This window comes from Trichomonas vaginalis, chromosome V, assembly GCF_026262505.1.
Source record: "Trichomonas vaginalis G3 chromosome V, whole genome shotgun sequence".
Taxonomy (NCBI): domain Eukaryota; phylum Parabasalia; order Trichomonadida; family Trichomonadidae; genus Trichomonas; species Trichomonas vaginalis.
Genome location: NC_067207.1, coordinates 6,149,204 through 6,174,037, shown reverse-complemented (window position 1 = coordinate 6,174,037; position 24,834 = coordinate 6,149,204). Strand labels below are relative to the sequence as shown.

The window sequence follows — 24,834 nt, the reverse complement described above, 5'->3', positions numbered from 1 at the left end:
ATTCTACAGTTGAGGATATGAGGTCATACAACTTGACATTAGATGCTATGAACTTTAACAACAACTTCACAACAACCATTAACCCTGAAATGCAAAGTTCTATTATGCCATATGTGAAAGTATGGACTCATACAGGAGGTCAAAAAACTCAATATACAAATGGAGACCGTTCAAACTTTTGGCTTGGCATTCCATTTGCTGACTCAGAAGACTTTATGGGTGGTATTTCAACTGTTGGTACAGTTCAAATACAATATACTGGTGACAGAGACGGTCCAGATGAACTGAGAGCAAAGAAGTTTACAAAACCAATAGCACTTTTCACAGAAGATGCTCTTTTGAAGATTCGTTCGATGAAACCTGCTGGGGCTCCTCAGATTGGCATAACGACAGCTTCCATCGAGCAGATTTTGGCAGCAGGTCAGTAAGTTGTTCTTGAACTGACTTCTCTCCGTCAAATATTGACAGTACGCCAGTTTTGACATAATATTGTAAGATAAACTTTCCTTTAGAAATATCTGTAAGTTTTTGTTGTTATATTTTTGTCTGCTTCAAGAACTTTCACCATCTCGGTTATACCAACTTTCTTTGCTTTATGAAAATATTTTGGTTCAGCAAAGACTCTATTCTATAACATTTTCCATTGTTTGTGTAAAGAACTATTCTGTCAATGAACTTGTATTGTTTGTGTGTGTAAACTTTGTTTTGCTTCAATTCGAAGAGATACTCAAATACGTCCATCTTTTTATTCTAAGTAAAATGTCATTTCCGAAAAATAGAAGCGTAAGTGTTTCAAAAGGTTTAATGGCGATGGCAGATGTGAAGTTAAATTCACCAACTCAAACAAACAGTCAAAGTGTTGTTGTCAATGTCAAAGAAAGAGATGTTGAAGTGGGGAAACCATACGAAGACGAAGATGGTATAACAATAGTTCCTGTAAAAGAACAACCAACATATCCTGAAGTTAGCAGAGACTTAAGTTCTGTTGCAGATATTCGAAATGACTACCAACAACTTAAAGACAAACTTAAAACTCAGGAGAAGATTTGTCAAGCTTTGGTATAATGTTAAACTTGGTTGAGCACAACCCTGTAAAAGTGAACTCATATGTCATCGCACCTCATGAAATTTTGAAAGAACTATTGAAACTTTTGACAGAGGCAGACGATATAAACATCAAAGAAATAGAACCCGACGTTAGTTGCTGTGGTGTTTCATATAATGTCATTGACAAGATATACGTTATGAAAGGAGGTGAAACGTTGAACTTAAAGTATAGTTTCCCAGACGTCATAAAAATATTTGACGACCACAACATTTCATTAAAATTTATTTGCTAAGTAAATGGCAGAAGACACAATGGTTTATACTATTACGACTAAAAACCCTGAGTCATATAATTCTATAACAACAAACTTACAAAGTCCTCAAGGACGATATTGTAAACTGACCTTAAACACGATGACGACTAAAGCCTGTTTTGCTCTTTTGACACCAGAAGATTTTATTGTTGTGAATGGTAAAAAATACTCCTTTGAAGATACTTACTCAGATATACCACCAACAGGTTTTGTTGACTTATTTAATACTTTAAGGACGGATGTAACATGTGCTGCAACTAGAGCAGGTTTCATTATGTTTGGATGTCCGACTGAGTTTACTATAAACGATATGAGCTATAATACAAAACTTATATCTGGTTTTTACTACCAACAGTTTCCTATAACAGGAAAAGGTGTCATACAAGGTTTGTCTGTTCCATTGACTTTAAGCACACCTATTTTATATATTGTTTTCAAACTTAGGTTCAAAGTGTTATTCGAATGTCGACAGAAACTACTATGACCAAAAGATACTCATGCGTATAAACAACACATTCTCTGCTGGTTTGCCTATTGTTCATTCGAATGCAGAGTTTTCAGCTTTAGTGAACTCAAACACTTTAGCAAACATAAACTTAACCTTAGTTGACGCAAACTTTGTTCCTGTAAAACTTTTATGTCCTATGTATTTGTCAATGACGGCAGAAAGTTTCGAATTGGAAGATGCAACTGGTGAAAGTATTGTACTACAAGAACAACTTCAACAACAAATAGCTCAAGAACAACAAATGCAACAAATGGAACAAATGCAACAACAAAGTCAAGAATAAAAAAAAATATTTTTTTTTATTTTTATAAAAATGTACAGAATAGATGTTTCAGATTTTTATGACTTCCAAGCCTTCAGAAATATGTGTCCATTTAGAGACTATAACAAAGCAGTCGAGAATTTGAAACGTTTAGTCATTTATGTCGACTCTGCCCAGAATGTTATGTCATGAAAGAATGGGATGTTGTCTTTAACAAACCAAGAGCAACAATAGTGTCTGAACAAGAATGTAGACAGAAACTTAAGAAAATAAAAGTCGTACAAGTTGGCATGAAGATGTTAGATGCTTGGGATATCTTATTGTCAAAGTTAGAAGATTTTCAGTTCGAGGTATAAAGTTCTATACACCTTCTCCAAACTTCTATTCTATCTTCACTGGATATAAATACGAACAAGTAGAATGGAAAGAAAATATTATAGAAGCTTGGTTAGACCATGTCAAAGAAATTATATGCAATGGAAACGAAAGAGTCTATGAGTATATCTTATGTTGGTTTGCAAACATCTTACAACATCCAAGTGCTAAAAATGAAACTGCTCTCATTAAATTGGAAAACAAGGAACTGGTAAGAACACATTCTTTACAGATATCTTATGCAAACTGTTAGAAGGTTATTCGAATCCGAATATGACAAACTTAGAAAACATCTGTGGCAAGTTTAACTCCTCAATAGAGAATATGAAACTTATAGTTTGCAATGAACTTCAAAGTATAGATACAACAAAAGTTTTGAACTCAGATGCTTTGAAGAGTCTTATAACAGACAAAGTTGGAGTTGTTGAAAGAAAGTATAAAGACCAAAGAGTTTGTGAAAATGTTGCAAACTTCATTATGGTTTCAAACAATGTTGTTCCGATGAAGTTAGAAAGTTCTGACAGAAGATATGTAGTTGTCAGAACGTCAGATTCTCATATGCAAGATACAGAATATTTTGACGACTTAGCAGAAACTTTGACATCTGACTTTTACAACCACTTGTTCTCATATTTCATGACATTAGATATTTCAAAGTTCAATCCAAGACAAATTCCACATACCGAAGAAAGACAAACATTGTTAGAAGCAAACAAGAGTGTATATGAACTGTTTATAGATGAGACTAACTTTGAGTGTTTAGATGAAAGGTCATTGTACGATTCGTATAAACAGTATTGTCAAGAGTATGGTTATATGGCAGCGTCTAAACGTACATTCTTGGCAAATGTCAAAAGTCTTTTAGATGTTCAGAATGGCGTATATACAAAGAAAAATTTTTCTGAGTAAATTTAAAAAAAATATTTTTTTATCCGATAGAAAAGATGACGAAATATATTTCAGTCAACAAATATATGTCAGGACTTAAAGAAGAACTAGACCCATTCATATATTTGAATGTTTACTTCTACCATTTTGAAAAGTCTACATTTGACAAAGTTTGGAACATCGAACCAGTTAAGTTTGCTATTGTGACTAAAAATGGTGCGAAATTTGAAGACTTAGACATAGAAGGTTTGTTAACAGTCAAGGAAAATTTTGACAGAAGGTTTTCAAACCTTAAAGAAGGCAAAGCATACAAACTTGTTATACCTTATGAACCAAAGAAAGCAGACGACTATGAATATTATGAGTCTAAGATAGTTGAAGTTCAAGGTAAATTGGGTAAAAAGATTTTAGAGTCTAAGCCAGTGTTTGCTCCTAAAGAGGAAGAGAACATTGACATTGACCCAGAAATGTTCTAAAAATAAAATTTTATTTTTACATGTCATATCTCCCCTTCTCTGGAACTGGTTCAGGTTCTTTCTTCTCTTCTTCTACTTTCTTTTCTTTCTTTTCTCTCTTCTTCTTCTTCTTCTCTGGTGGAGTTATGTCAAATTTGGCGCAACCATATTTATGTAAAAGTTCTTTGTCCTTTAATAGCTCTTCTATTCTGTTTTCTATTTCATCTTCAAGAACAGCGCATGTGTCTTCTTTGCATTCTAAGAAGTTTTGTTGGACTTCATCTTTCCAAGAGGCGTCATCTCTGTCAACAAGTCTGTCATTGACAAATTTTAAGACTTCTCTGCCTAATGTTTTATGGTTCTTGTCATATTCCCAGAAACAGAACTTTAGAACAAATTCACCTTTCTTGTTTACACTATGTAAGATTTTATGGTCGACAGATGTTTTGCTGTCGAAAAGCTTGTCTCGAATATAGATAGCGAAATCGCTAGACATTTTCAAAAAGATAAAAATTTTAATTTTTCTAAAAATATGTTAGAAAAAAAGTTTGCTGACATTGACAAAAAATTTGAGAATGTTTTAAATAAGAACAAGAGGAAATTGGAAAATGCTCAGATAAAACCCATACATGACAAGTTCTTATTTGCTCAGAATGGTATAACAGGTCTAATTGCACCGCCTGGGTCGGGTAAGACTTTCACTTATCTTAAAATGGCTGCACAACAACAAGAACTAGATGAGAAGAACCCATTCTATGAGTTAGTTGTTATTTGTAGTACTTCTGGTCAATTTGACCAAACCGTCAATTCGTTCAAAGATATTATAAAAAAGTCTAAGTTAGTATGTATAAAAGACTCTGAGTTGTTAGATTGGATAAAGAAGTACCAAAGAAGAGTTTTGAAGTACAATGCTATAAATGAGTATGTCAATTCGAAGTTTAAAGACCCAAATGAGGAAATGCAGAGAATATTAGAGAAGAAACACTTCAGAAACAAACAGAAAGAGATAGAATACATTTCGAAGAAATTGCAATCTTACGATTGGAAGACTTACCCTCACAGATGTCTTCTTATCTTAGATGACTTTGCATCTCATCCTTTGTTAAAGAATAGAGAACAAGACATGTGTCGAATTCTTAAGAAGCTCAGACACTTTAACATTTCAGTTGTCATTTGTGTACAGACAGCAAAGAGTTTAAGTAAGGATGTAAAGAGAATACTTACTGACATTGTACTTTTCCCCGGATTGTCCGAAGACGATTTCATGGAACTTATGAAAGAGTCCATGGCAGGTAAGTTTGACAGACATGAACTTTGGGAGAAGTACAAAGTCATACAAGACCCTCATACTTCTTTCAGAATTCATATCTACGCAAACAAAGTTCAAATTGTAAAAAGTCAAGCTTGAAAAATGTAAGTGTTTAGTCTTAGTAAGTCTGTTGTGGTGCTGGGGCTGTCGGTTCTTCTGGCTTTGGAAGGCATTCAGGAAGAGGAACGTGAGACATTCGTTTGTGTCCTGTCGGAAGGAAGAACTTTTCCTGTCGTCGGGAAAATTTTTTCTTGTCGGAAGGAAATTTTTTTCCAGTTGTCGGGAAATTTTTTTCTTGTCGGATGGAAGGACTCGGAATGTCGGATGGAAGGACTCGGAATGCCAGAAGGATTTGACGAGGCAATTTACTTTATAGAGCTACCTGAGCCATCTGAAGTCAAGCTTGAAAAATAAAGAGTGCAATTTACTCTGCTTGTTTGAAGTTGTCAAAATACTCTGTTATTTTTTCCTTTAACAATGGCAAATCTTCTTTGAATGTAAGTATTGTACAACCTTTCATATCATAGTGTGTTTGAGGTAAAGTATCTTGAACTATTTGTTTCACATCTTCATTCGGTGTCATTGAAATCGGTAAGTTTTCGCGATAGAACCAATTTCTGTCAGATTTGTAAATCTTAGCAAGGTCGTAAAAGCTTTTGTTGTTTCTTCTGACTAAATGCAACATAACCATATCTTTATCTTCTTCATTTTCCATCTCTTCAGTATAAATCATATACTTATAGTTCTTTTCCTTTCCTTTTGGTACCGAACGTGGTATTCTTTTCTGAATGCTTTTGTCTTCTTTCATCATATCTTCTCTCTGCTTTGTACAAAGTTCGTCAAGTAGCATAAGTATGTAGATTGCATAACGAGGTGAAGCCCACATTGCTATTGAACTAACTAGGAACTTATGAACATATATACCTTTTAGATGTGATGGTAAGTTTTGTCTGTCTTGGTACATCTTTTTAAGTTCTTCATGTTCAAACTCACTGAGGAGTTCATGAGTGCTATTTAATTCAAACCAGTCGTCTGCGTGTTTAGTGTCTGGAGCAAAACAAGCCGTCAAAATACTTTGCATTTGGTACATATCGTCTTTGACCGAACGAATGAGACGGAGTTGTTTGTTAAACTGTATGTACTCATATTCTTCATTTATAGCTTCATGGACTATAACTGTTGTTGTGTTCTCTGTTGTTGACATATCTGTCTTTACATACAAAATAAAAAAATAAATAAAAATAAAACTAACTTTATTTTTTTTTAAGTTTGGTCATCTTTCACGGTATGACAAATATACTATATTTTACTTAAAAATATGCAAGCGGCTCATAGCTCAGTGGTATGGGCTACCTCGTTAAAGGCGTCGAAGACCTCGGTTCAAATCCCGATTCGCGCAGGTTTTTTTCCTTTTATGCAGTGAAATTTCATGTACATAGGTTACTTTGGTGTTAGACCCTAGTGAAGAAAATAGAACGATATAAGTTTACATTTGTAAAGTTGGACGATAAAAATCTCTGCTACTGTCAGTAAAAGTACTGCTACTGTCAGTAAAAGTACTGCTACTGTCAGTAAAAAGTACTGCTAATGTCAGTAAAAAGGAAAATTTGAGAGGGTTTTCGACGATAAAGTACTGCTACTGTCAGTAAAAGTACTGCTACTGTCAGTAAAAGTACTGCTACTGTCAGAAAAAGTACTGCTACTGTCAGTAAAAGTACTGCTACTGTCAGAAAAAGTACTGCTACTGTCAGTAAAAGTACTGCTACTGACAGTAGCAGTACTGCTAGGAGCAGAGATTTTTATCGTTGTGGTCCGACGGTTAAGCCACCAACGAATGTCCCACGTCCCACCAACCGAGTCCATTCCCAAACCAGAAGAACCGAAAGCTGCAGAACCACAACAGTCTCCTCAGCAACCTCAGTTCCAGCAATTCCAATCTCAATCCAAATTACTACCAATTTCCACCTCAAGGTTACTACCCACCACAAGGCTTCCCGAACAACCCTCCTCAGCCTATGCCTTACTGCCCCAACCCTTGGTTGTTCCAGCAATTCCAATCTCAATCCAAATTCCAATCTCAATCCAAATCGAAGAGAGACCAAGAGTTCGAAGAAGGTCTGAACCGTTTACGCAAAGAGTATGCCACAGCTCCAATTGAGAGAAAGTTGTTCCCGGACCAAAAAATAATGTTTAGGGTAGAATGGTAGATCTACCCTCTTTTCTACCCTCTTTTCTACCCTCATGAATTTTCATGATTTCATCGTACATGTTTTGTCAAGACTTCTTCGTAAATGTTTTGTCAAGACTTCTTCGTATATGTTTTGTCAAGACTTCTTCGTAAATGTTTTGTCAAAACTTCTTCGTAATGAGCGTAAATGACCCAAAAATAATGTTTAGGGTAGAATGGTAGATCTAACCCGATATCTAACCTCTTTTCTACCCTCTTGAATTTTCATGATTTCTTCTTCGTAATGAGCGTAAATCAGACAAAAATAATGTTTAGGGTAGAATGTTAGATCTAACATGTTTTCTAACATGTTTTCTAACATGGTCTAAAACATACAAAACTCATGAAATTTCATACGGAATTCAATAAAAATAATGTTTATGTTAGAATGTTAGATCTAACATGTTTTCTAACATGTTTTCTAACATGGTCTAAAACATACAAAACTCATGAAATTTCATACGGAATTCAATAAAAATAATGTTTATGTTAGAATGTTAGATCTAACATGTTTTCTAACATGTTTTCTAACATAACTATTTACAAGCGTTTTACATGGTATATGTTGCGATGGTTCATGACTCTAAACAATTTCGTAGCTTCTATTTCTTCTTTTAGTATGTCAAAAGTTTTAACGATACCGAAGGTTTCTTTATATTTCTTCTTGACGTCAGATAGAAGGAAATCGTCAGCAGTTGGATAGTTTTTGTTCAGAAATTCTAACATGTTCATTTTATCTTCTGCTGGTTTTTCTGCTTCTTTCTTTAAATCTGCATAGTCGTTTCGCATACGTTCTATCTCTTTGACGGAGTAGTTATATTTCCTCATTGCTGCTTTACATTTTGAACATTGCGGGTTCATTTTTGCGTTATATTCTGAAACCTTACCTGCTAGTATGACTAAGGCGTCAATTGCTCTCTTTAACTCAAAAGTTGCGGGTTTTATCTGTTCATTCCATATCTTACCTCTTCTATCTTTATCTCTTATCTGCCAAACACATTTTGCAACTAACGAAACAAAGTTGTCGTAGGTCTTAAACTCCCCAGATTTGTATATGTCAGAGATGTTCTTATATACCATATCGCAATCTTTGTCCATGACTTTGTGGTTGCAATGAAATCCAAGAAACTCATAGTTAACCTTTCGTATGAACTTCTTTATTTCTACTGAGTCAGTCAGTCCGACTTCTATTTCGTCAAATTCGGGAATGGTTAGTTTTTGTTGTTGGATTTCAGGCAATTTGGGTAAATGGTCAATAATGTCCTGCATTTCATAAAGATACTGTTCATTTGTTTCATCTTTCGCACTACAGTCTAAATTACTTGTTAAAAGTTCTTGCTTTATCTTCTGGATTTCTGTTTCGAAAGTATATGAAGAAGGAATGAAGCTTTTCATCTCTACTAACATTGAAGTTGGGTTCATGACTAACGAGTTTGGTGCTGTTGTTGCTAACATGTTCTTACAATAAAAATAAAAAAATATTTTTTTAAAAAAACTAACTTTATTTTTTATGTTTTTTGTGAAAGTGTCAAAATTCATGAATTTCGAGAGTTTTCTACGATGTTAGAAAAGAGGTTAGAAAAGAGGTTAGATCTAACATTCTAACATAAACATTATTTTTGGGTCTTTTACGCTCATTACGAAGAAGTCTTGACAAAACATTTACGAAGAAGTCTTGACAAAACATTTACGATGAAGTCTTGACAAAACATTTACGAAGAAGTCTTGACAAAACATTTACGAAGAAGTCTTGACAAAACATTTACGAAGAAGTCTTGACAAAACATTTACGAAGAAGTCTTGACAAAACATTTACGAAGAAGTCTTGACAAAACATTTACGAAGAAGTCTTGACAAAACATTTACGAAGAAGTCTTGACAAAACATTTACGAAGAAGTCTTGACAAACATTTACGAAGAAGTCTTGACAAAACATTTACGAAGAAGTTTGACAAAACATTTACGAAGAAGTCTTGACAAAACATTTACGAAGAAGTCTTGACAAATTCAAGAGTTTTAGACCATGTTAGAAAACATGTTAGAAAACATGTTAGATCTAACATTCTAACATAAACATTATTTTTGTCGAAAAAAATGGTTCATTTACTCACAATATTTTTGTACAAAACAACCCCAAGCTTTTAACCTCTCTTCTGCAGCTTCTAATGCTATCTTAGCGAGTTCATATTCTCTAAATTCTCTCTTTAAATCTTCTTGTTCCCATTGGTCTAGTTCGTATGGCGAGTCTCTATAACCAGAACATATCTCACGTTCATGTTCTATTTGTTTTTTCATGCATTTTTCTAACTTCTTCTTCGAACAAAGGTTTTGCATTCTCTACTGTATCTTCAAGTTCTTCTTCATCTAATTTCTCATGAACTTTCTTGTCTATGGAGTCCATAATTTTTCCAACTGCTATGCAATATTTTGGAGAAGCCCACATTGCTATATAGTTTACAAGTCTTGGGTCTACATACATTCCTCTAACCTGTTTGATTTCATCAGGAATTCCTGCATGAATTTTGTATAAAAAGCAACCCGCTGTTTTCCGCGGGTTGGTATATTCTTCACAAAATGCCTCAAAATACTCTTCCCAGGACTTATTTTCCAACAACCTTCTAAAGTCCTTCCTAAACTGCTGACACATATTTGTTGCATTTATATAACCATCCTTGTCTCTACGTAAAGACTTCAATACCGTTGTAAGTGCCTTTTGTGAATGTTTCGCCATTAGATTTGTTCGTGAACGTTTTTGCTTCGACTGACATTTCTGTTCTTACAATAAAAATAAAAAATATTTTTTGGTGGGACGTCGGACATTCGTTTGTGCTTAACCGTCGGACCACAACGATAAAAAATCTCGACAAAACATATACGATGAAGTCTCAACAAAACATTTTACGATGAAGTCTTAACAAAAAATATACGATGAAATCTATTTCCTGTGTTGTTGTCAAAAATGTCATGTTGTCACACTTTTTTCAAAAAGATGTTAGTTGACCGAGTGACCGAGTGACCGAGTGACCTGGTCGCCTAAAATATATTTTTTTTCTATCTTAAGGAAATTCATGAAAATTCACCTGTTGAATTTTGTATAAAAAGCAACCCGCTGTTTTCCGCGGGTTGGTATATTCTTCACAAAATGCTTGTTTTGAGGTCGAGCCACTTTTTGGCTCCACCTCTTTTTTCAACCAAAAACTCATTTTTGTCGAATTCAGCACAAAATTCATGAAAATTCAACGGGTGAGAAAACAGGTGAGAAAAGAGGTGAGAAAAACGGGTGAGATGTCACCTCTTCACCTAAAACATTATTTTTCAATACTTTTTCAGCACTTTTCCGTAGTTATATATGAAAGACAATTCGAGATAAAAGTCATAGTACAATGGAATAATATGTTGCACACACATTTGTTGTGAACCAAACTTGAAAGTCAGAGAAACTGTTACTAGGTGGTTCGTAGAATTTAGAAGCAAAGTCATAAAAGTCCTTACCAATACATAGAAAACTATTGTTGCTTGAACTGAAACTTGCATGACACATAACATTTTGAGGGTCAAACACGTTTTTATAAACTGTCAAATCTGTTGGTGGGCGTATAAATTTAAACGGACCGTCAGGTGGTAATGGTTCGTTCTGGTTTAGTAACCGAAGAAATTGTGCCCAAGAACGTTTGTCTACCTCCCAAAATAAAAACTGTGTATCTCTTGGAGGGTTAATTTCAATCCTTTGAAATGAAACGGTGGAGTTCATCTTGTCATATTCTAGTTTCAGATAGTATGTTCCATTTAGTAAAGAATCGTATTTTTCTTGAAATTCCCAGTAGTATTTGTTTATTTGAGTTTGAAAGTCATTTAGAGTCTTCTCAAGGTTTTCGTCTGAACGAACTGTAAAGATTCTCATTTCGTCAAATTTGTCTATTAGACCATCAGAACCTCTATACTGACCATGAAAATATACTGCAAACATAAAAGCGTTAGTTCTATTTGAAAACAAAACTCTTCTAAATCCTATTGCCTTTGCATCTGAAGGACTTTGAAGCCAACGAATTGGATAGTCAAACCTGTAAGTACGGGATGAAATTTCTTCATCTGATATAGTCCTACCGGCGTTTGTAAAGATATAGTCTAACGGTTTTGTATCTACTACTTTTGTTCTTTGTTTTTCAACCTGAAACATTTAATATATGTAAAAATATACTGTTTTAAAAAATGTTTTAAAATGGTATGCCATATAGCTTCTTGAATTTGTTAAGATATAGTCTAACGTATTTTCCATCTGTATCTCTAGCGTTTACATAAGCATAGCCCGCCTTAGTAAAACATACTTGTAATTTTCTATAGTTTACGCCGGTATAAAAGTAGAAAGAGTCTTGTTCTTCGCTATAGTAGTAAAACTCCAACGTATGCTTACCATAGTCTGTAATTTCAATTGCTTCATCTTCTAGTTCGTCGACAAATTCGAATACAATATCTCCAATTTTGCCTATGTTCTTATTGTTTTCAGAACGAGTGACCCAGCGTAAGTTTTCAAGTCTATTGTCGTTTCTTATACGGTTTATATGGTCTACAAGAGGTAGATTGTTAGGGTTCGGTATAAAATGAGTTGCAATGACAACATGTTTAAAATAGTGTTTTCCACCCATCTTCATAATAGCATATCCGTATTTTTGCTCCCATTCGCTTAAAACTCTTTTTGTCTTTTTGTTTCTGACTTCAAATGACTCACAACAGTGAATTTCATATTTCTCATCTAACAAACAAGTTTCCCAACGGTCTGTTCCAACAAACTCGGCGTACATTTCAAATAAAATAAAAAAAATATTTTTTTGAAAAATATACTGTTTTCTTTTACTTTACATAACCTCCTGCTACCAGAAGCCTTTGACGCCAACCCATACCAGCTAATGAAGGTTGACTTGGTTTAGTTTGGAAACTAACCTTTGGTTTGGTTTATCTTCAGTTTTTGGCTCACCTTCTTCTATCTGTTTTTCGTCACTTTTCGGTTCCTCTGACTTTACCTCACTTGCAGGTATGGTTGTGTCGTCAACATCTTCATAAATATCATATGCCATTTGTTTTTGTTTTCCTTTCAACTTTTTGTGTTTGTTGTAAAGTTTAGAATATTTCGACTCTAAGTCAATGAGATGTTCTATAATGAACTGTTGGTCAGTGAAGTATACCTTCCCATCTGTTGTCTCTTTAACTCCTTCAGACTTCAATATTTTATTTGTGAGAGTCTGTTTCTTTTTTGAGATACTAGCCGTTCCATTTCTATGAAAAGTGACTTTGTAGTTAGGGTTTGTATTTCCAGACCTGGCACTTTCTATTATTGAATTTTTCTCTTCATCTGTAAGTTCTTTGACAGGTTTTGACAATGGTTCTGAACTTTTTGTTTGTGGTGTCAAATCTACCGTTTCAACTTCTTCGGTCATTTCATCTCAGTAAAAAATTTTAGTTTGGTTTGTTTTCAACTGGTTGTTTAGGTTTTTTAAGTCGGTCTAAAACTTCCTGAGGTATAGGAAGAACTTGACAAACACGTGGTGTAACTGCTGGAAGTCGACAAATCCATCTTGAACCCATTTGTCTCAATGCTGTATTGTTCATTTCATCTCGGTAAAAAATTTTACATTCCCCACGTTTGAGGCGGTTGAGGTTGGTTATTGTTTACCCACTGTTGTGCATGGTTATATCCTCTGTTAAAGAATCTTTCACCTTGGTCCATATAGTGTCCTGCTTGGTTATAGTAGTCATTTGCTTTGTTATAATAGTTTCCTGCTTGTCTTCCTACATTGTCCATCCATCCTTGAACTTTTCCTCTTGTTTCAGGATTTGGAATAAGATTTGCTGCATCTCGTGCTACATCCCAACCTTTCTGTACAGTTTGTATAATAGGTTGTGCTTTCTCTTTAAGTATACCTAATGTACTCAAAATCTTCCTTCCAACTCCAAATACACCTCTGGCTATTGTTCCCACTGCGGGCAAAAATCTGGATGCAACTCCTGCTAATGCGCCAAATAAACCCATTTCTTATGGGTTAAAAAATGACGAATTCAAACAAGGACCCGTATGTTTCTAAAGCAACAAAGAAAGCACTCATGGTAAAAATCTTTAGTTCAACACCAAATGCTTGGTTTATGGATATCTTGGAAAACATTCCGAGGTATAGAGAAGATGGACCACCATACTGGCTAATATTTGTCGGTCAAAACACAAGATACTGTGAAGCCATACCATTACAGTCCAAAAATATTTTAGATATCTTAGCAGCTTTGACAATATTCGTTGACAAATACCATCCAACAAAACTGACATCTGACTGTGAAAGTTCTTTCAAATCAGATGATGTAAAAAACTATCTGCGTTCAAAAAATGTAAACCAATATTTCATTGTCGACCAAAACCATTCTGCTCTTGGTGTCATTGACGGTTGTATAAAAATGTTAAGAGACTTAAACCAACCACAAGGTGGTGAAGCAAATGAAATGTCATATGACGACAAATATAGACACTTCTCCATGGCAAAGATGAGACAAGTTTTAAATATTTACAATAGCCGTAAACAAAAAGGTTTGGGAAACCACTCCCCCGAAGAAATGAAAAACAACCCTGACTTAGAGAAAGACTATATATTTAACAATTTAGTCAAAAGAGACAAACAAGAAAGAATGCCGGGCTTCAAACTTCAGAAAGGTGACAAAGTAAAAATAGAAATACCTAAACGCGACCCATATGAAAATACTATTGACTATGACAACAATGGGAACTCGACAGGTACTCGCATTCGTGTTCGTAAAAATAGAAGAAAGTATACAAGAGAATATTATGAAGTTTTAGGCAAACATGGCAAAATGTACAGACTGCAAGCAGAAGATAAAACTACTATTGTCAGACCTCGTTTCAAACTTGTTAAGGTTCAAGGTGGTATACTTTCAAAGACAGTTCCTAACAAATATAAGACAACTCCAGACGAATATGCTAAAGAAGTTGAAAATGACGACTAAGCAATTCTATACCATGCGTAAACTGTCATGTAAGGTGGCATGTAGTCTTTACTTTGTCCCGTTGTTTGCGTATACCCTGAAACGCGATGTGTATGGTTTCCTTCTCCCTGAGTGTCACTCCAATAACAATTTATAGCAAACTTAACGTCGTCTTTAACATCATATCCTTTACCTTTTGTCATTCCTGACCAATCCCAATATCTATGCTTATGCCAACCTGCTTGAGATGTACTTAAATCTATGTAGTGACTGTGTGCAGGTAAGTTTTCACCTGAAATCGTTTTACTTCCACCTGTTTCCTTTGAAGAGTTTGCACAATACAAAAACCTGTCGACTATTTGAGTCCAAGTTCCAAAACCAAGTACTACTTCTGGTCTGGTAGAGTTCATTGACGTATAAATAGAACCTATAGGATATACTGTATGAAGTATTTCTGTCTTTAATGTTTGAAGCTCTGTTTTGTCTGCTTTTTTATATAACTCATCGTTAACATATGTTTTGTCAGCTTTTTTATCTAACTCATCGTTAACATATGTTTTGTCAGCTTTGTTGTCATATAAATCTTGAGCAGTGAATTTAACTTTGTTTTCATCCTCCATGACATAGACATTTCTACATCTAGTGTATTTCATCGTCGTTATGTCATCCTCCGATGTTAAACCTTGTGGAAAGTTAGGAGGTTTCCAATACAATGCATCCCCACCAGTTCCATCAGGTTCTTCAACCGTTCCTGCAATATTTTCTATACCAACAGTTGCGAAGAAATCGTGTGTATGAGTCTTTTTAGAATATTCTTTGTCAGCTCTTGTCACTTCACTTGACATTTTATTGTCAACATATGTTTTATCCGCTTTGTCATCTAACATTGCTGGTAGTTCATCTACGTCATAGATGTTATGTGTATGGTGTTTTTGTGGGTATGTTCTATCTGTCCATGCGAGAATATAGTCTCATGTTGCATCTACATACTCTTTGTCAGCTTTGTTGTCAATATCTGCCTTCAAAAGAAGTTCATCTATAGGTTTCTCGTTTAAAGTTCCTTTTGTTGGATTTATACAGACAGTATGGTTCTTATTGTCTTGAAACAGAAACTCATCTGTCATTGGGTTTAATGTCAGTTTTAAGTTTCCTTCTTTCAATGACTCAGATATCTTAGAATAGTTTGAAAAGTTTGTTGTGTTCTTATTTAGAGCTTGCACAATGAGTTGTCGGTTGTGTTGTATTTCTCTCATGGAAGCAATATCTTTCGACATTTTTATTGTAGATAAAATATGCTTCCAATAGAAAAAGAAAATTCAAGAGTTGCTACAACTAAACCATTAGATGAACTTTTTACTAATGTCGGTCAAAAGTTTGAGACAGAGACCGTAAAGCATGAAGGCTATCGTTTTGACTACCCATTAAGATGGTTAAGAGACCATCTGTCACAAAAGCTATTGGCTTTCGTAGAATGAAGTTTGTGTCTGTAGAAGATAAAAGTTTTCCATTTATTGTAAGGTTTCATATAGATTATATATCTGAAGGGAAACGAAAAATGTGGGAAGAAATTGAGCTAATACAAGTTGACCTTTCATCTTCTCTACAGACTGCGTTAAAAAATATAGAAGATAAAATAAATTCATGTTATGCAAAATATGCTGATGAATATGCAAATACCGAGAGCACACTTTATGTGAGAATTGTATATGACAAACAAAATTCACAAGTGTCATTTCAAATCTACGAAGACAATCCAAAGAAAGACGAACAAATATATACAGAATTCACTGCAATGTCATGGTATTATTTGCAAAGAATGTTAAATCAGAAAGTCGAACTTCCTTTAGCAAATATTTACAGTCGATATGCAAGAGATGAACCATATTTATTTAAAGATGTTTTCGACCCAGCTGCTATTATTGTTCATGCTTCATTTTCTGGCGCCCAAAACTCTTTCTTATGCTTGGCAAATGACTTTTACGAAAAACCTACAAAGTTATACGAACCACCAAGTGGAAGTATTTCAGACTTTCAAGTATGGTTTACTACAGATGGAGAGAAAAAGAATAATTCCATTATACCATGCGTTTTACTTAGAACTTAGTTTCATATACAACTACTATCGAACGGTAAAAAATATAATTTTTTAATACGGTTGAGGTGTTGGATTTGGTTGCCAACTAGACTGTGGTGCAGGTTCAGGCTGTTGTATAACAGGAGCTTGCTCTTCTGGTTCAGGGTCTTTAGGTATAATACCAACAAACTGACCTACTCTTTTACCAATATTTTTGACTCCGTTCCAAATTCCTCTTCCGACAGATTTTATTCCATTCCATATACCTCTTCCAACTCTTCTGAAGAAGTTTCCAATACTACTGAAGAAACCCATTTTACTATATGTAAAAATCTAATGTCCGCCTAGTCTCTTACGTTTCCTGTTGAGTTCCATAGCATTCTTTAACTGGACTCATACATTCTGTTTCTCCTCTGGTAGAAAACATATTCTGGGTCAACTCCTGTGTTCGCGTCATCTGCATAAAGTTGTTTATATCCCACTTCAGGGTTTGTATAAAACTCTTTCCATCTCATATTTGCATACCATGGTGGCAAACCTAACGCAGCGTCATTTGACATGGCAGTTTGCATTTGTACATCTGTTGGCACTTGACCATAGTTTGCCATTGCAGTTTGTATTCTAACTTCATTTGGAATATTCTCTGGGTTTGGTTGTCCAGGTTGCTGTGCATTCGCTAAGTTCCTGTGCGTCCATTTAATATTAGATAAAAAATATCTCTTACGATACATATGCTGAACATTTGCACTTGGTTCATCTTCATATTCTCTGTACTTTTCTGCCACGTCAAATAAATAAATGACACAATGGAAAAAACCTAAAACAAGTAGTCCTATTTCAAACCACATTTACTTACTAATAAAATTTCTTTGTTATGACACTTTCTCCAGTTTATAGGACCTCTCTCATATTCTATCTTGTCATATATAAACTCATAGTCATGTATGTCCTCTAACCATCTCATAACGGTTTCCAAACCACTTTTATCGGATGTAAAGTAAAAGCATGGATGGTTATGTAAAACGTCTAAGTTTCTAAAGAGTCTCTCAAAGTCCAGTCTACTTGGTATTGAAATCCCATGTGTTATAGAACGGCGGGTCCACTATAAAGAAAACATTTTCCTTGTCTTTATATTTTTCATACAAATCTGTCCAATGACATCTCACAAACTCTATACCCTCAATATATTTTTCTATGTCCTCTTTGAAAACATTTGTTATTAGTTAAGATATAAAACTTTTGACATAAGTGTTTCAATGTCATGAACTCTTATAGCACCACTATATAATAGTCTAGCAGATATACTATCCCAGTCTATATATTCTGCTTTTTTCAAAACCTCTCTCACAATATTTTTCTTATCTAATGGTATACGTTCCATCTTACCTATAGGTATCTTTTCTTTTAACTCTTTCAATATATTGTTTGTGTCTGGTATATGTTTGAGACGGTCCATATAGTTGTCGAAGTCATTGCATATAATCTTTGAGTCAGGAAATATTGTATGGCACAAATGGGATATATAGAAACTTCCACCGAACAAATCTACAAATGTTAGACCATTCGGTAGTTTCTTAAGTTCTCTCAATAGAATATCTTTACATCTACTCTTATTTCCAAAGAAGGGTAACGGTGGTTTTGTAAAATTCATTTTATATATATAATAAAAATGTTTTTTCCCTGAAAAGTGACAGAAAAGTGACAAAACATGAAAACATATATAATTTGTGAAAAGCGACACATTATATAATGTTTTCGACCCAGAAGAAGGCTTCTTCCCAGAAGCAATGGAGGAAGAAGAAGAGTCCTCTGAATTCACACCAGAAGACTAACAATTTTCCGAATAAAAACTTCATTTATACTAAACATCTTCGGGGCTAGAGGGCACGAAGTGCCTGGAAGCCCCACTACCTTTTTTTTTTTTTTTTTTTTTTTTTTTTTTATTTATCTAAAAATTTTGTCTACGACGATATGAATTGTATCGTAAATGATCCGAATTTATGAAGTGGGAAAAAAAATTTTAAAATTTACGGATTTATTTCTGAGCTCTACCAACGATTTTTTATATGCTGGTGATTGCTCAGTGGATTTTGCTCCACTTCACATTCACTTATGTCTCAGACAGCTCCTGAACCAATGAAATTACCAGAGACTCAAGACTTTCCACAAGTAGACTGGAGACCATTCTTGCCTGTTGAAGGTGAGACAGAAGATCAGAAAAAGGAAAGACTCAATCATGCAGTCGAAGAGAAGAACAAAGTTCTCAAGCAACGCGAAGAATTCATCAACAATCTCTCAGAAGAAGAACGTCTTAAGTACAGGGAGAACAAGCTGAAGAAGCTTGAAGAAAAGCTTCGTCGTAAGGAGGAGAAACTCCGCAGAAATCAAGATAAGAGAAGTAAGAATAATAAGAAAGATAAGAAGGATAAAGATCGTAAGGACAAGAAAGATAAGAAGTCTCATTGTAAATACGAATCCGATCAAGTAGTTGAGATTCCTATTGATGAATTCGTCCAGTTCAAATCGTGGGAAAACTCATTCAAGAAGAAACATGTCAATGCGATGAAGTACAACGCTTTCTGCGAATGGCGTAAAGCAAATGGACAAGTTCCACAAGATCCTCAAGTACAACAAGAGAATCCAAAGAATCAACTGTAAACTGACTTTAAAAGTATATTTTTTTTTCTTAATTTCATTTTTTTTTAAAAAAATCTTAACTGCATATTGAAGAGCAGTCATTCCATTTATGAAATTTAAGTTATCTTTATTGACTGCATTAATTATTTTTTCATTGCTGTATCTTATTTGTAATCATCTTCTTCTAGTCTTCCTTTCCTTCACTTTATTTGATAAAACAGAGCTATCATTAAACCATGAAATATGTTCAATCATAAATCTCTTATTTTAATATCAAAGGAATAATATTTGAGCTAAGAATGTAACTCATTGTTATCATTGAAAAATATCACATTGAAGATTTTAATTATGAAATATAAAAAAAAAGAAATAACTGATTTCATATTTTATAAATAAAAAAATACAAACAAAAAATAATATGAATAAATATCATTTGAGATGGTTATTGACGAATTCTTTGATACCGTTTTCGAAGCGCTCAGCATTAACAGTAATATTTTGATCACGAAGTGCATCTTTGCAATGCTTTGATCCACAAAAGATTCTATTATCAATGCAATGTTGCAAATATGGTGAAATATAAGAAGGTTTGTCTAATGTTTCATGTGGATAATAAGCCATGTAATGAATTCCTGTTGCACGAGCTGCTTTTTGATACCAATCATTACATGTGTGAAGCCAAGTTTTAAGTTCAATAACGCATGTACCTGGCTTCATCCACAAAATATGAGACAATCCACTTCCATGGATTGAAACAAACAAAGAAGCCTTAGACATAATTTTCATCTGCTTTTCAATTGGAACATTTTCAAAATACTCTACTTTGACTTTATATTTTGGTAATAATTTTTTGACAACTTTTTCAACAACATCGACATTAAAAAACCTCACATTACCTTTTCTTGCTAATATTACAGCAATTGGTGATTTTGATGTGTCATTTATATTCATTTTTCGTAAAATTATATTTCTTAATCCTGAAGAACAATTATTACAGAAAGAATAAGGTGGATCATCTTTATCAAGTGATAAATCTGTGATTTTGACCATTCCCATTGTTAATTGTTCGAAACAACCGTCTAATTCCATTTTTGCAACTTTATTTCCCAAAGAAAGGTAATTCGTTTGCATAGGATAACTTGTAGCATATGTCGGTAAGTAAACAATCGATCTGTTATCGAATGGTCCGTCTCTAACCATCGTTTGGTATAAAGGAAGCAAAAAATCGAAATATTGGTGCCATAACATATGCATATTGTAGTATATTGATACTAAAAATGAGTGAGCGACAACGTGTCTACCGAATAATGGCTTCTCATGCCATGTATCTATCATGTTTTCGAATCTATTTAATTCTAAATCTACAGGTGGCGTTTTGGCACCTAAACAAAGTAGTTTTTCTTCAAAAGTAATGTTGTATGGCGATATTAAATGATATTTCTTGTTAGCATAGCATATATCTCTGAAAGTACAAATTCTATTTGTCCAAGGTTCGTTTGTACAGTTCATTTTAGCGTGCTCAATTATGTAATGCTTCGTATATATCGGAAATCTGCGGTAAATGAGAGAAAATTTGACATCTCCTCCGATGATTAATGGAATTTCGCATTTATTTTCTTTGCAAAATGGATAAATTCGAGAATAAGCAGAAGCTCCTACTCCTTCAAATCTGAAATATAAGTCTTTATTAACATTTGAAACAGTTAATACTAGTTGATCAAAATTAATTTCTGGTTCTTCAAGAACTGTTGTTAAATTGAATGTGAAAAAACCAACTATTGTCATAATAGACATCAAAACTATTATGATCAAAAGCGGAATTAGAAGTTTTTTTCTCCGAAACAATCTTCTCATTCAACAAAAAACTTCTAATTACTGACCAATACAAACAAAATTAATATAACAGTTCTATATGGTATATATATTGAACAAAAAGACATATCAATATATTGCAGAAATATTTTATCTTGCTAAATCAAAATCAATGAGGATCATTTTAATGGAATTGAAAATAACTAGTTTACTTCGAAAGTGAAAACACATATATGGGCAAAAGAAAATTAAGATTTAAAAAGTATTTAAATGTTGGGCATTTTTCATATTGAATGATGCTAATAATTACTCGACCGTTACCTTCCCATATGCCAGCTTGATGAATAACATTAGTAAATAAAAAATCGGCTTTTGAAAATTCATATTCTCGACTTCCGATAGGTGTGAAAAAATCGTCTGTTGCTTTTATTTTTCCTGGAGGAATGATTGCATCTTTAGATAAAACCCATGAAGAACCTCCTCCAGAGCCAGAGTTTGGATCATGGCTTGCAAAACCTCCAAACCATCCGCTTCCGGAACCTGATTTGTCGCTAGAAGAAGAGTATTTATGAACGCCATTTACATTCTTTGAACCAGATAACTGAGCAGCTTCTCCATATCCAAAACTAAATCCAAAAGTAGAATTTGCTAAATAATCATTCTTATAAACACCATTCTCAAACCATCCTTGTGCAATCAAGCCGCCTCCTGAACCTCCTGAGCCATCATCTTTGCCTAGAAAATCGCCAACACCGTTATCAGCACCGCCTCCAGAACCAGCGACAATTACTCGATGCCACAAATCATTTTCTATGAATTTTACGGCAGTTTGGCCACCTCCTGATCCAATGCTAGGGTGTGCAGGCGTACTTCCTCCACCTCCATATCCTCCTGGAGAGTAAATATTTCTTTCGAAGCATCTTGGTTCACCATAGCATTCAGAGTCTTTGGTGGCAACACTTCCTTTGCCCCCAACTGTAACAAACGAAAGTATTGATTTCCTTATGTAAATTACACCAGAAATATATCCTCCTGCACCACCAACACTCGATTTACTTAGACATTTTGTATTTCCACGATATAAATTAACGATTTCTTCTGAAATACAGCTGCCATTAGGAAATCGATATGAGGTGATACCGTTTTGGCTGCCACCTGATGAACCATACAGTTCGAATTTGTAAAGACCAGGTGGAAATGTGATCTCATAATCTGTACAATCAGAGCTACTACTACATGGATAATCGAATATATATCGATCAACATCGATTGTAACATTTATTTGAGCACCAACTTTACTTTCATTTACAAGTTTGTATTTCAGCATTTATTTTTAAACACATTTAACTAAATTGTTTCAATGATTTCATGATTAATAATTATTTTAGTGTTTATCTTTCCAAAGTTGAACGGAAACATATACATATGTATGTTGGTAAATATTATAAACAATATATCATTCATGAAGCATATTTATTATTTTATAGTTGAAATACGAAGTCGAAAAAGAAACTCAATAGGACATAATTTAAGCGATAAAAGCGAAGTTATCTATTTTGTTTAGAATTGATGGTGTTGCTCTGCTTAAATAGATAACTTCCATACCCATGAATTTTTAGATAAGGTTATTTTGCTAATCAGTTGATCCCTAAAGAAAAATTTTAAATCTGTAGAAAATCAGCTGTTGAATAAAAATATATATAAACATTCGTGTATTTTATAAAAATGACATGTGTTTAAGTTTGTATGAGTAATTGATCTGAAAATACAACATCATATTCAATCAATACGTATTTCACAATAATTCTGTTAACTAAACATTGATTTCAACGCTATGACCAAGAAGGTTTTTGTTTGTATCTCAAGTAAGGAAAGAAGATACTTGAGATTTAGATTTGATTTCGCAAAATATCGTCAAACCCTATATCTGTTATACAAAAAGAAGATGGAACTGGCATTTGTAACATGATTTCCATTGCAGAATGGCCATGGAACTATAATCTTTAGTACCTCTAGAAAAAATTATTAAACAATTTTTGTCAAGTGCAGTCAAATGATCCAAAGTCCACTTGGCAAAGACTATTCAAAACAATATGCTGACTTTATTGAGGCATTCGAGAAGCTTTTCCAAATCAAATATAACAAATCAATTGAAGGTATGTGCAATATTATTACAAACATTTTGATTACGAAGTATCAACATTCAATCAAGCAACTTGAAAAGATTATTCTCATGGCATTTCAATACAATTATTATTCTAGAGAGAATTACATCAGAATACTCAAACATATTGGTGCTAACTTTTATAAAATTTCGGAATCAAAATTCCCAATGGAGGATTCAATTGAATTTATAGTTATGCATGATCAAATTGATAAATTCAAGGAATATATTACTCAAAAAAGAATAGAGTTGGAACTATGTTTTCTTGAAATTCCTGATATATCAAGACAATTTGATTGTTATTCTATAGATTTATCATTGATTGAAGCGTGTGCCTATTTTGGATCTGTTAACATTTTCCATTTCTTACTTTCAAATCAAATATGCTAAAAAACACAGAATTGTCTACGCTACTCAATAATTGGCCGAAATACAGATATTATTAACGAATGTTTGAAAGACTGTGAAATAAATATTGATTGTCTCAGGGACATTGTAAGTTCACATAATAATGAAATGCTTGAATATATCCTTGAAAATAAATATTTCGTTGTTAAAGAATGGATTCAAAGTATCAAAACATCCAATGGTTATAAATATATTATCAAATATCAAAACTTAAATGCCGTATTTTTGCTTTTCGAGAAGGATAAAAGCTCTATTTTTCCATGGTGCGCTGCATTTCCACAAACAATAGATATTATCAGAAACAATGAATTTCCTGATGTAACCGATTATCGTAAAAGGAATCTTCTACATTTTTCCTGTAAATCGCAAAATTCAGATGTTTGCAGATTATTACTTGCCTCATCTAACAAATTTAGAGTCAATTGTATCGATAAGAAGAAAATGACTCCACTCCATTATGCTACAAAATGGAATAATAAAGAAATAGTTGAATTTCTTCTTTCACATGGCGCATATATCGATGAAAAAGATAATTATGGAAGAACCACCCTCCATATAGCAGCAGAATATAATAGAAAAGAAATGGCAGAATTTCTTCTTTCACATGGTGCAAATATCAATGAAAAAGATTATTATGGAAAAACCGCTCTCCATTACGCTTCAAAATGGAATAATAAAGAAATTGCAAAACTTCTTCTTTTACATGGCGCAAATATCGACGAAAAAGATAATTATGGAAGAACCACCCTCCATATCGCAGTAGATTATGATAGAAAAGAAATGGCAAAATTTCTTCTTTCACATGGTGCAAATATCAATGAAAAAGATAAATTTGAGGATACCGCTCTTCATCCTGCAACAATATTTTTAGAAACGAAATGGCAGAATTTCTTCTTTAAGGTTTTTACATAGGGTGCAAAAAATGCGTAAAACAATTATTTAAAATTGAAATTGAACATTTTTTGCGTATTTGAAAAATTTGGGAGTTGACCATTATTAAAAGTCAAATCCATTAAAAATGCATAAAAACTATTATAATCAAAAGCTGTAATAGAAGTTTTTTTTTTGTTTGTTTGTTTTATTCAACAAAAAACTTCTAATTACTGACCAATACAAACAAAATCATTATAATTGGTTCTATATAGTGCATACATTAAACAAACAAACAAACAAAAAAAAATTAAATGTTTATTTCGAAAGTGAAAATATATATGTGGGCAAAAGGAAATTTGTTGCATGCTAAGTTCGGTCAACGATAGAAATTGAGTGTAAATTAATCGTCGAGAAAGTACGATTATGTAAAGTAAAAATGTTGTGGGATTTTTAATATTATATATTATTTTATAATAAAATTTTTTGAGTCATTTTAAGAA

The 24,834-nt window shown here is 33.6% G+C and overlaps 17 protein-coding genes and 4 pseudogenes across 21 annotated transcripts, besides 2 other annotated features; 9 read left to right on the top strand and 12 right to left on the bottom strand.

The window, feature by feature from the left end:
* Positions 1-18,382: part of a mobile genetic element that runs on past the window's edge.
* Positions 805-1,340, top strand: TVAGG3_0287220 (annotated as a pseudogene). The gene has a single exon. A coding segment is annotated over exon 1 (536 nt).
* TVAGG3_0287210 (uncharacterized protein) lies at positions 2,006-2,152 on the top strand (the record flags this gene model as incomplete). Its single annotated transcript, XM_051229025.1, has 1 exon — positions 2,006-2,152. The coding sequence occupies one exon, from the start codon at positions 2,006-2,008 to the stop codon at positions 2,150-2,152; it is 147 nt and encodes a 48-aa protein (XP_051098755.1).
* On the top strand, positions 2,780-3,415 carry TVAGG3_0287200 (uncharacterized protein; the record flags this gene model as incomplete). Its single annotated transcript, XM_001583762.1, has 1 exon — positions 2,780-3,415. The coding sequence occupies one exon, from the start codon at positions 2,780-2,782 to the stop codon at positions 3,413-3,415; it is 636 nt and encodes a 211-aa protein (XP_001583812.1).
* Positions 3,481-3,870, top strand: TVAGG3_0287190 (uncharacterized protein; the record flags this gene model as incomplete). Its single annotated transcript, XM_001583761.1, has 1 exon — positions 3,481-3,870. One exon carries the CDS (start codon positions 3,481-3,483, stop codon positions 3,868-3,870), a length of 390 nt encoding a protein of 129 aa, XP_001583811.1.
* Positions 3,887-4,345, bottom strand: TVAGG3_0287180 (uncharacterized protein; the record flags this gene model as incomplete). The annotated part of the gene is made up of 1 exon (XM_001583760.2): positions 3,887-4,345. One exon carries the CDS (start codon positions 4,343-4,345, stop codon positions 3,887-3,889), a length of 459 nt encoding a protein of 152 aa, XP_001583810.2.
* On the top strand, positions 4,562-5,257 carry TVAGG3_0287170 (protein of unknown function, DUF4106 family; the record flags this gene model as incomplete). Its single annotated transcript, XM_051229024.1, has 1 exon — positions 4,562-5,257. The coding sequence occupies one exon, from the start codon at positions 4,562-4,564 to the stop codon at positions 5,255-5,257; it is 696 nt and encodes a 231-aa protein (XP_051098754.1).
* On the bottom strand, positions 5,583-6,362 carry TVAGG3_0287160 (KilA, N-terminal/APSES-type HTH, DNA-binding family; the record flags this gene model as incomplete). The annotated part of the gene is made up of 1 exon (XM_001583759.1): positions 5,583-6,362. The coding sequence occupies one exon, from the start codon at positions 6,360-6,362 to the stop codon at positions 5,583-5,585; it is 780 nt and encodes a 259-aa protein (XP_001583809.1).
* TVAGG3_0287150 (uncharacterized protein) lies at positions 6,993-7,316 on the top strand (the record flags this gene model as incomplete). Its single annotated transcript, XM_001583758.1, has 1 exon — positions 6,993-7,316. The coding sequence occupies one exon, from the start codon at positions 6,993-6,995 to the stop codon at positions 7,314-7,316; it is 324 nt and encodes a 107-aa protein (XP_001583808.1).
* On the bottom strand, positions 7,926-8,840 carry TVAGG3_0287140 (organellar and viral DNA polymerase type B; the record flags this gene model as incomplete). The annotated part of the gene is made up of 1 exon (XM_001583757.1): positions 7,926-8,840. One exon carries the CDS (start codon positions 8,838-8,840, stop codon positions 7,926-7,928), a length of 915 nt encoding a protein of 304 aa, XP_001583807.1.
* Positions 9,489-10,032, bottom strand: TVAGG3_0287130 (annotated as a pseudogene). The gene has a single exon. A coding segment is annotated over exon 1 (544 nt).
* Positions 10,701-11,562, bottom strand: TVAGG3_0287120 (annotated as a pseudogene). The gene has a single exon. A coding segment is annotated over exon 1 (862 nt).
* Positions 11,600-12,184, bottom strand: TVAGG3_0287110 (His-Me finger endonucleases family; the record flags this gene model as incomplete). Its single annotated transcript, XM_051229023.1, has 1 exon — positions 11,600-12,184. The coding sequence occupies one exon, from the start codon at positions 12,182-12,184 to the stop codon at positions 11,600-11,602; it is 585 nt and encodes a 194-aa protein (XP_051098753.1).
* TVAGG3_0287100 lies at positions 12,234-12,817 on the bottom strand (annotated as a pseudogene). Its single transcript has one exon. A coding segment is annotated over exon 1 (584 nt).
* On the bottom strand, positions 12,837-12,989 carry TVAGG3_0287090 (uncharacterized protein; the record flags this gene model as incomplete). Its single annotated transcript, XM_051229022.1, has 1 exon — positions 12,837-12,989. The coding sequence occupies one exon, from the start codon at positions 12,987-12,989 to the stop codon at positions 12,837-12,839; it is 153 nt and encodes a 50-aa protein (XP_051098752.1).
* TVAGG3_0287080 (uncharacterized protein) lies at positions 13,009-13,410 on the bottom strand (the record flags this gene model as incomplete). Its single annotated transcript, XM_051229021.1, has 1 exon — positions 13,009-13,410. The coding sequence occupies one exon, from the start codon at positions 13,408-13,410 to the stop codon at positions 13,009-13,011; it is 402 nt and encodes a 133-aa protein (XP_051098751.1).
* On the top strand, positions 13,428-14,387 carry TVAGG3_0287070 (uncharacterized protein; the record flags this gene model as incomplete). Its single annotated transcript, XM_051229020.1, has 1 exon — positions 13,428-14,387. One exon carries the CDS (start codon positions 13,428-13,430, stop codon positions 14,385-14,387), a length of 960 nt encoding a protein of 319 aa, XP_051098750.1.
* TVAGG3_0287060 (serine threonine-protein phosphatase family) lies at positions 16,513-16,755 on the bottom strand (the record flags this gene model as incomplete). Its single annotated transcript, XM_001583754.1, has 1 exon — positions 16,513-16,755. One exon carries the CDS (start codon positions 16,753-16,755, stop codon positions 16,513-16,515), a length of 243 nt encoding a protein of 80 aa, XP_001583804.1.
* Positions 18,282-18,382: a terminal%2Cinverted (terminal inverted repeat of Maverick-3 transposon ID:TVAGG3_0287050).
* A 170-nt stretch (positions 18,383-18,552) lies between these two features.
* Positions 18,553-19,098, top strand: TVAGG3_0287040 (uncharacterized protein; the record flags this gene model as incomplete). The annotated part of the gene is made up of 1 exon (XM_001583752.1): positions 18,553-19,098. The coding sequence occupies one exon, from the start codon at positions 18,553-18,555 to the stop codon at positions 19,096-19,098; it is 546 nt and encodes a 181-aa protein (XP_001583802.1).
* A 406-nt stretch (positions 19,099-19,504) lies between these two features.
* TVAGG3_0287030 (glycosyltransferase 61 family) lies at positions 19,505-20,941 on the bottom strand (the record flags this gene model as incomplete). Its single annotated transcript, XM_001583751.1, has 1 exon — positions 19,507-20,871. The coding sequence occupies one exon, from the start codon at positions 20,869-20,871 to the stop codon at positions 19,507-19,509; it is 1,365 nt and encodes a 454-aa protein (XP_001583801.1).
* A 147-nt stretch (positions 20,942-21,088) lies between these two features.
* On the bottom strand, positions 21,089-22,460 carry TVAGG3_0287020 (glycine-rich protein family; the record flags this gene model as incomplete). Its single annotated transcript, XM_001583750.1, has 1 exon — positions 21,098-22,216. One exon carries the CDS (start codon positions 22,214-22,216, stop codon positions 21,098-21,100), a length of 1,119 nt encoding a protein of 372 aa, XP_001583800.1.
* Positions 22,461-23,569: 1,109 nt separating this feature from the next.
* Positions 23,570-24,373, top strand: TVAGG3_0287010 (proteasome regulatory particle assembly; the record flags this gene model as incomplete). The annotated part of the gene is made up of 1 exon (XM_001583749.1): positions 23,570-24,373. One exon carries the CDS (start codon positions 23,570-23,572, stop codon positions 24,371-24,373), a length of 804 nt encoding a protein of 267 aa, XP_001583799.1.
* Positions 24,374-24,834: the final 461 nt, after the last annotated feature.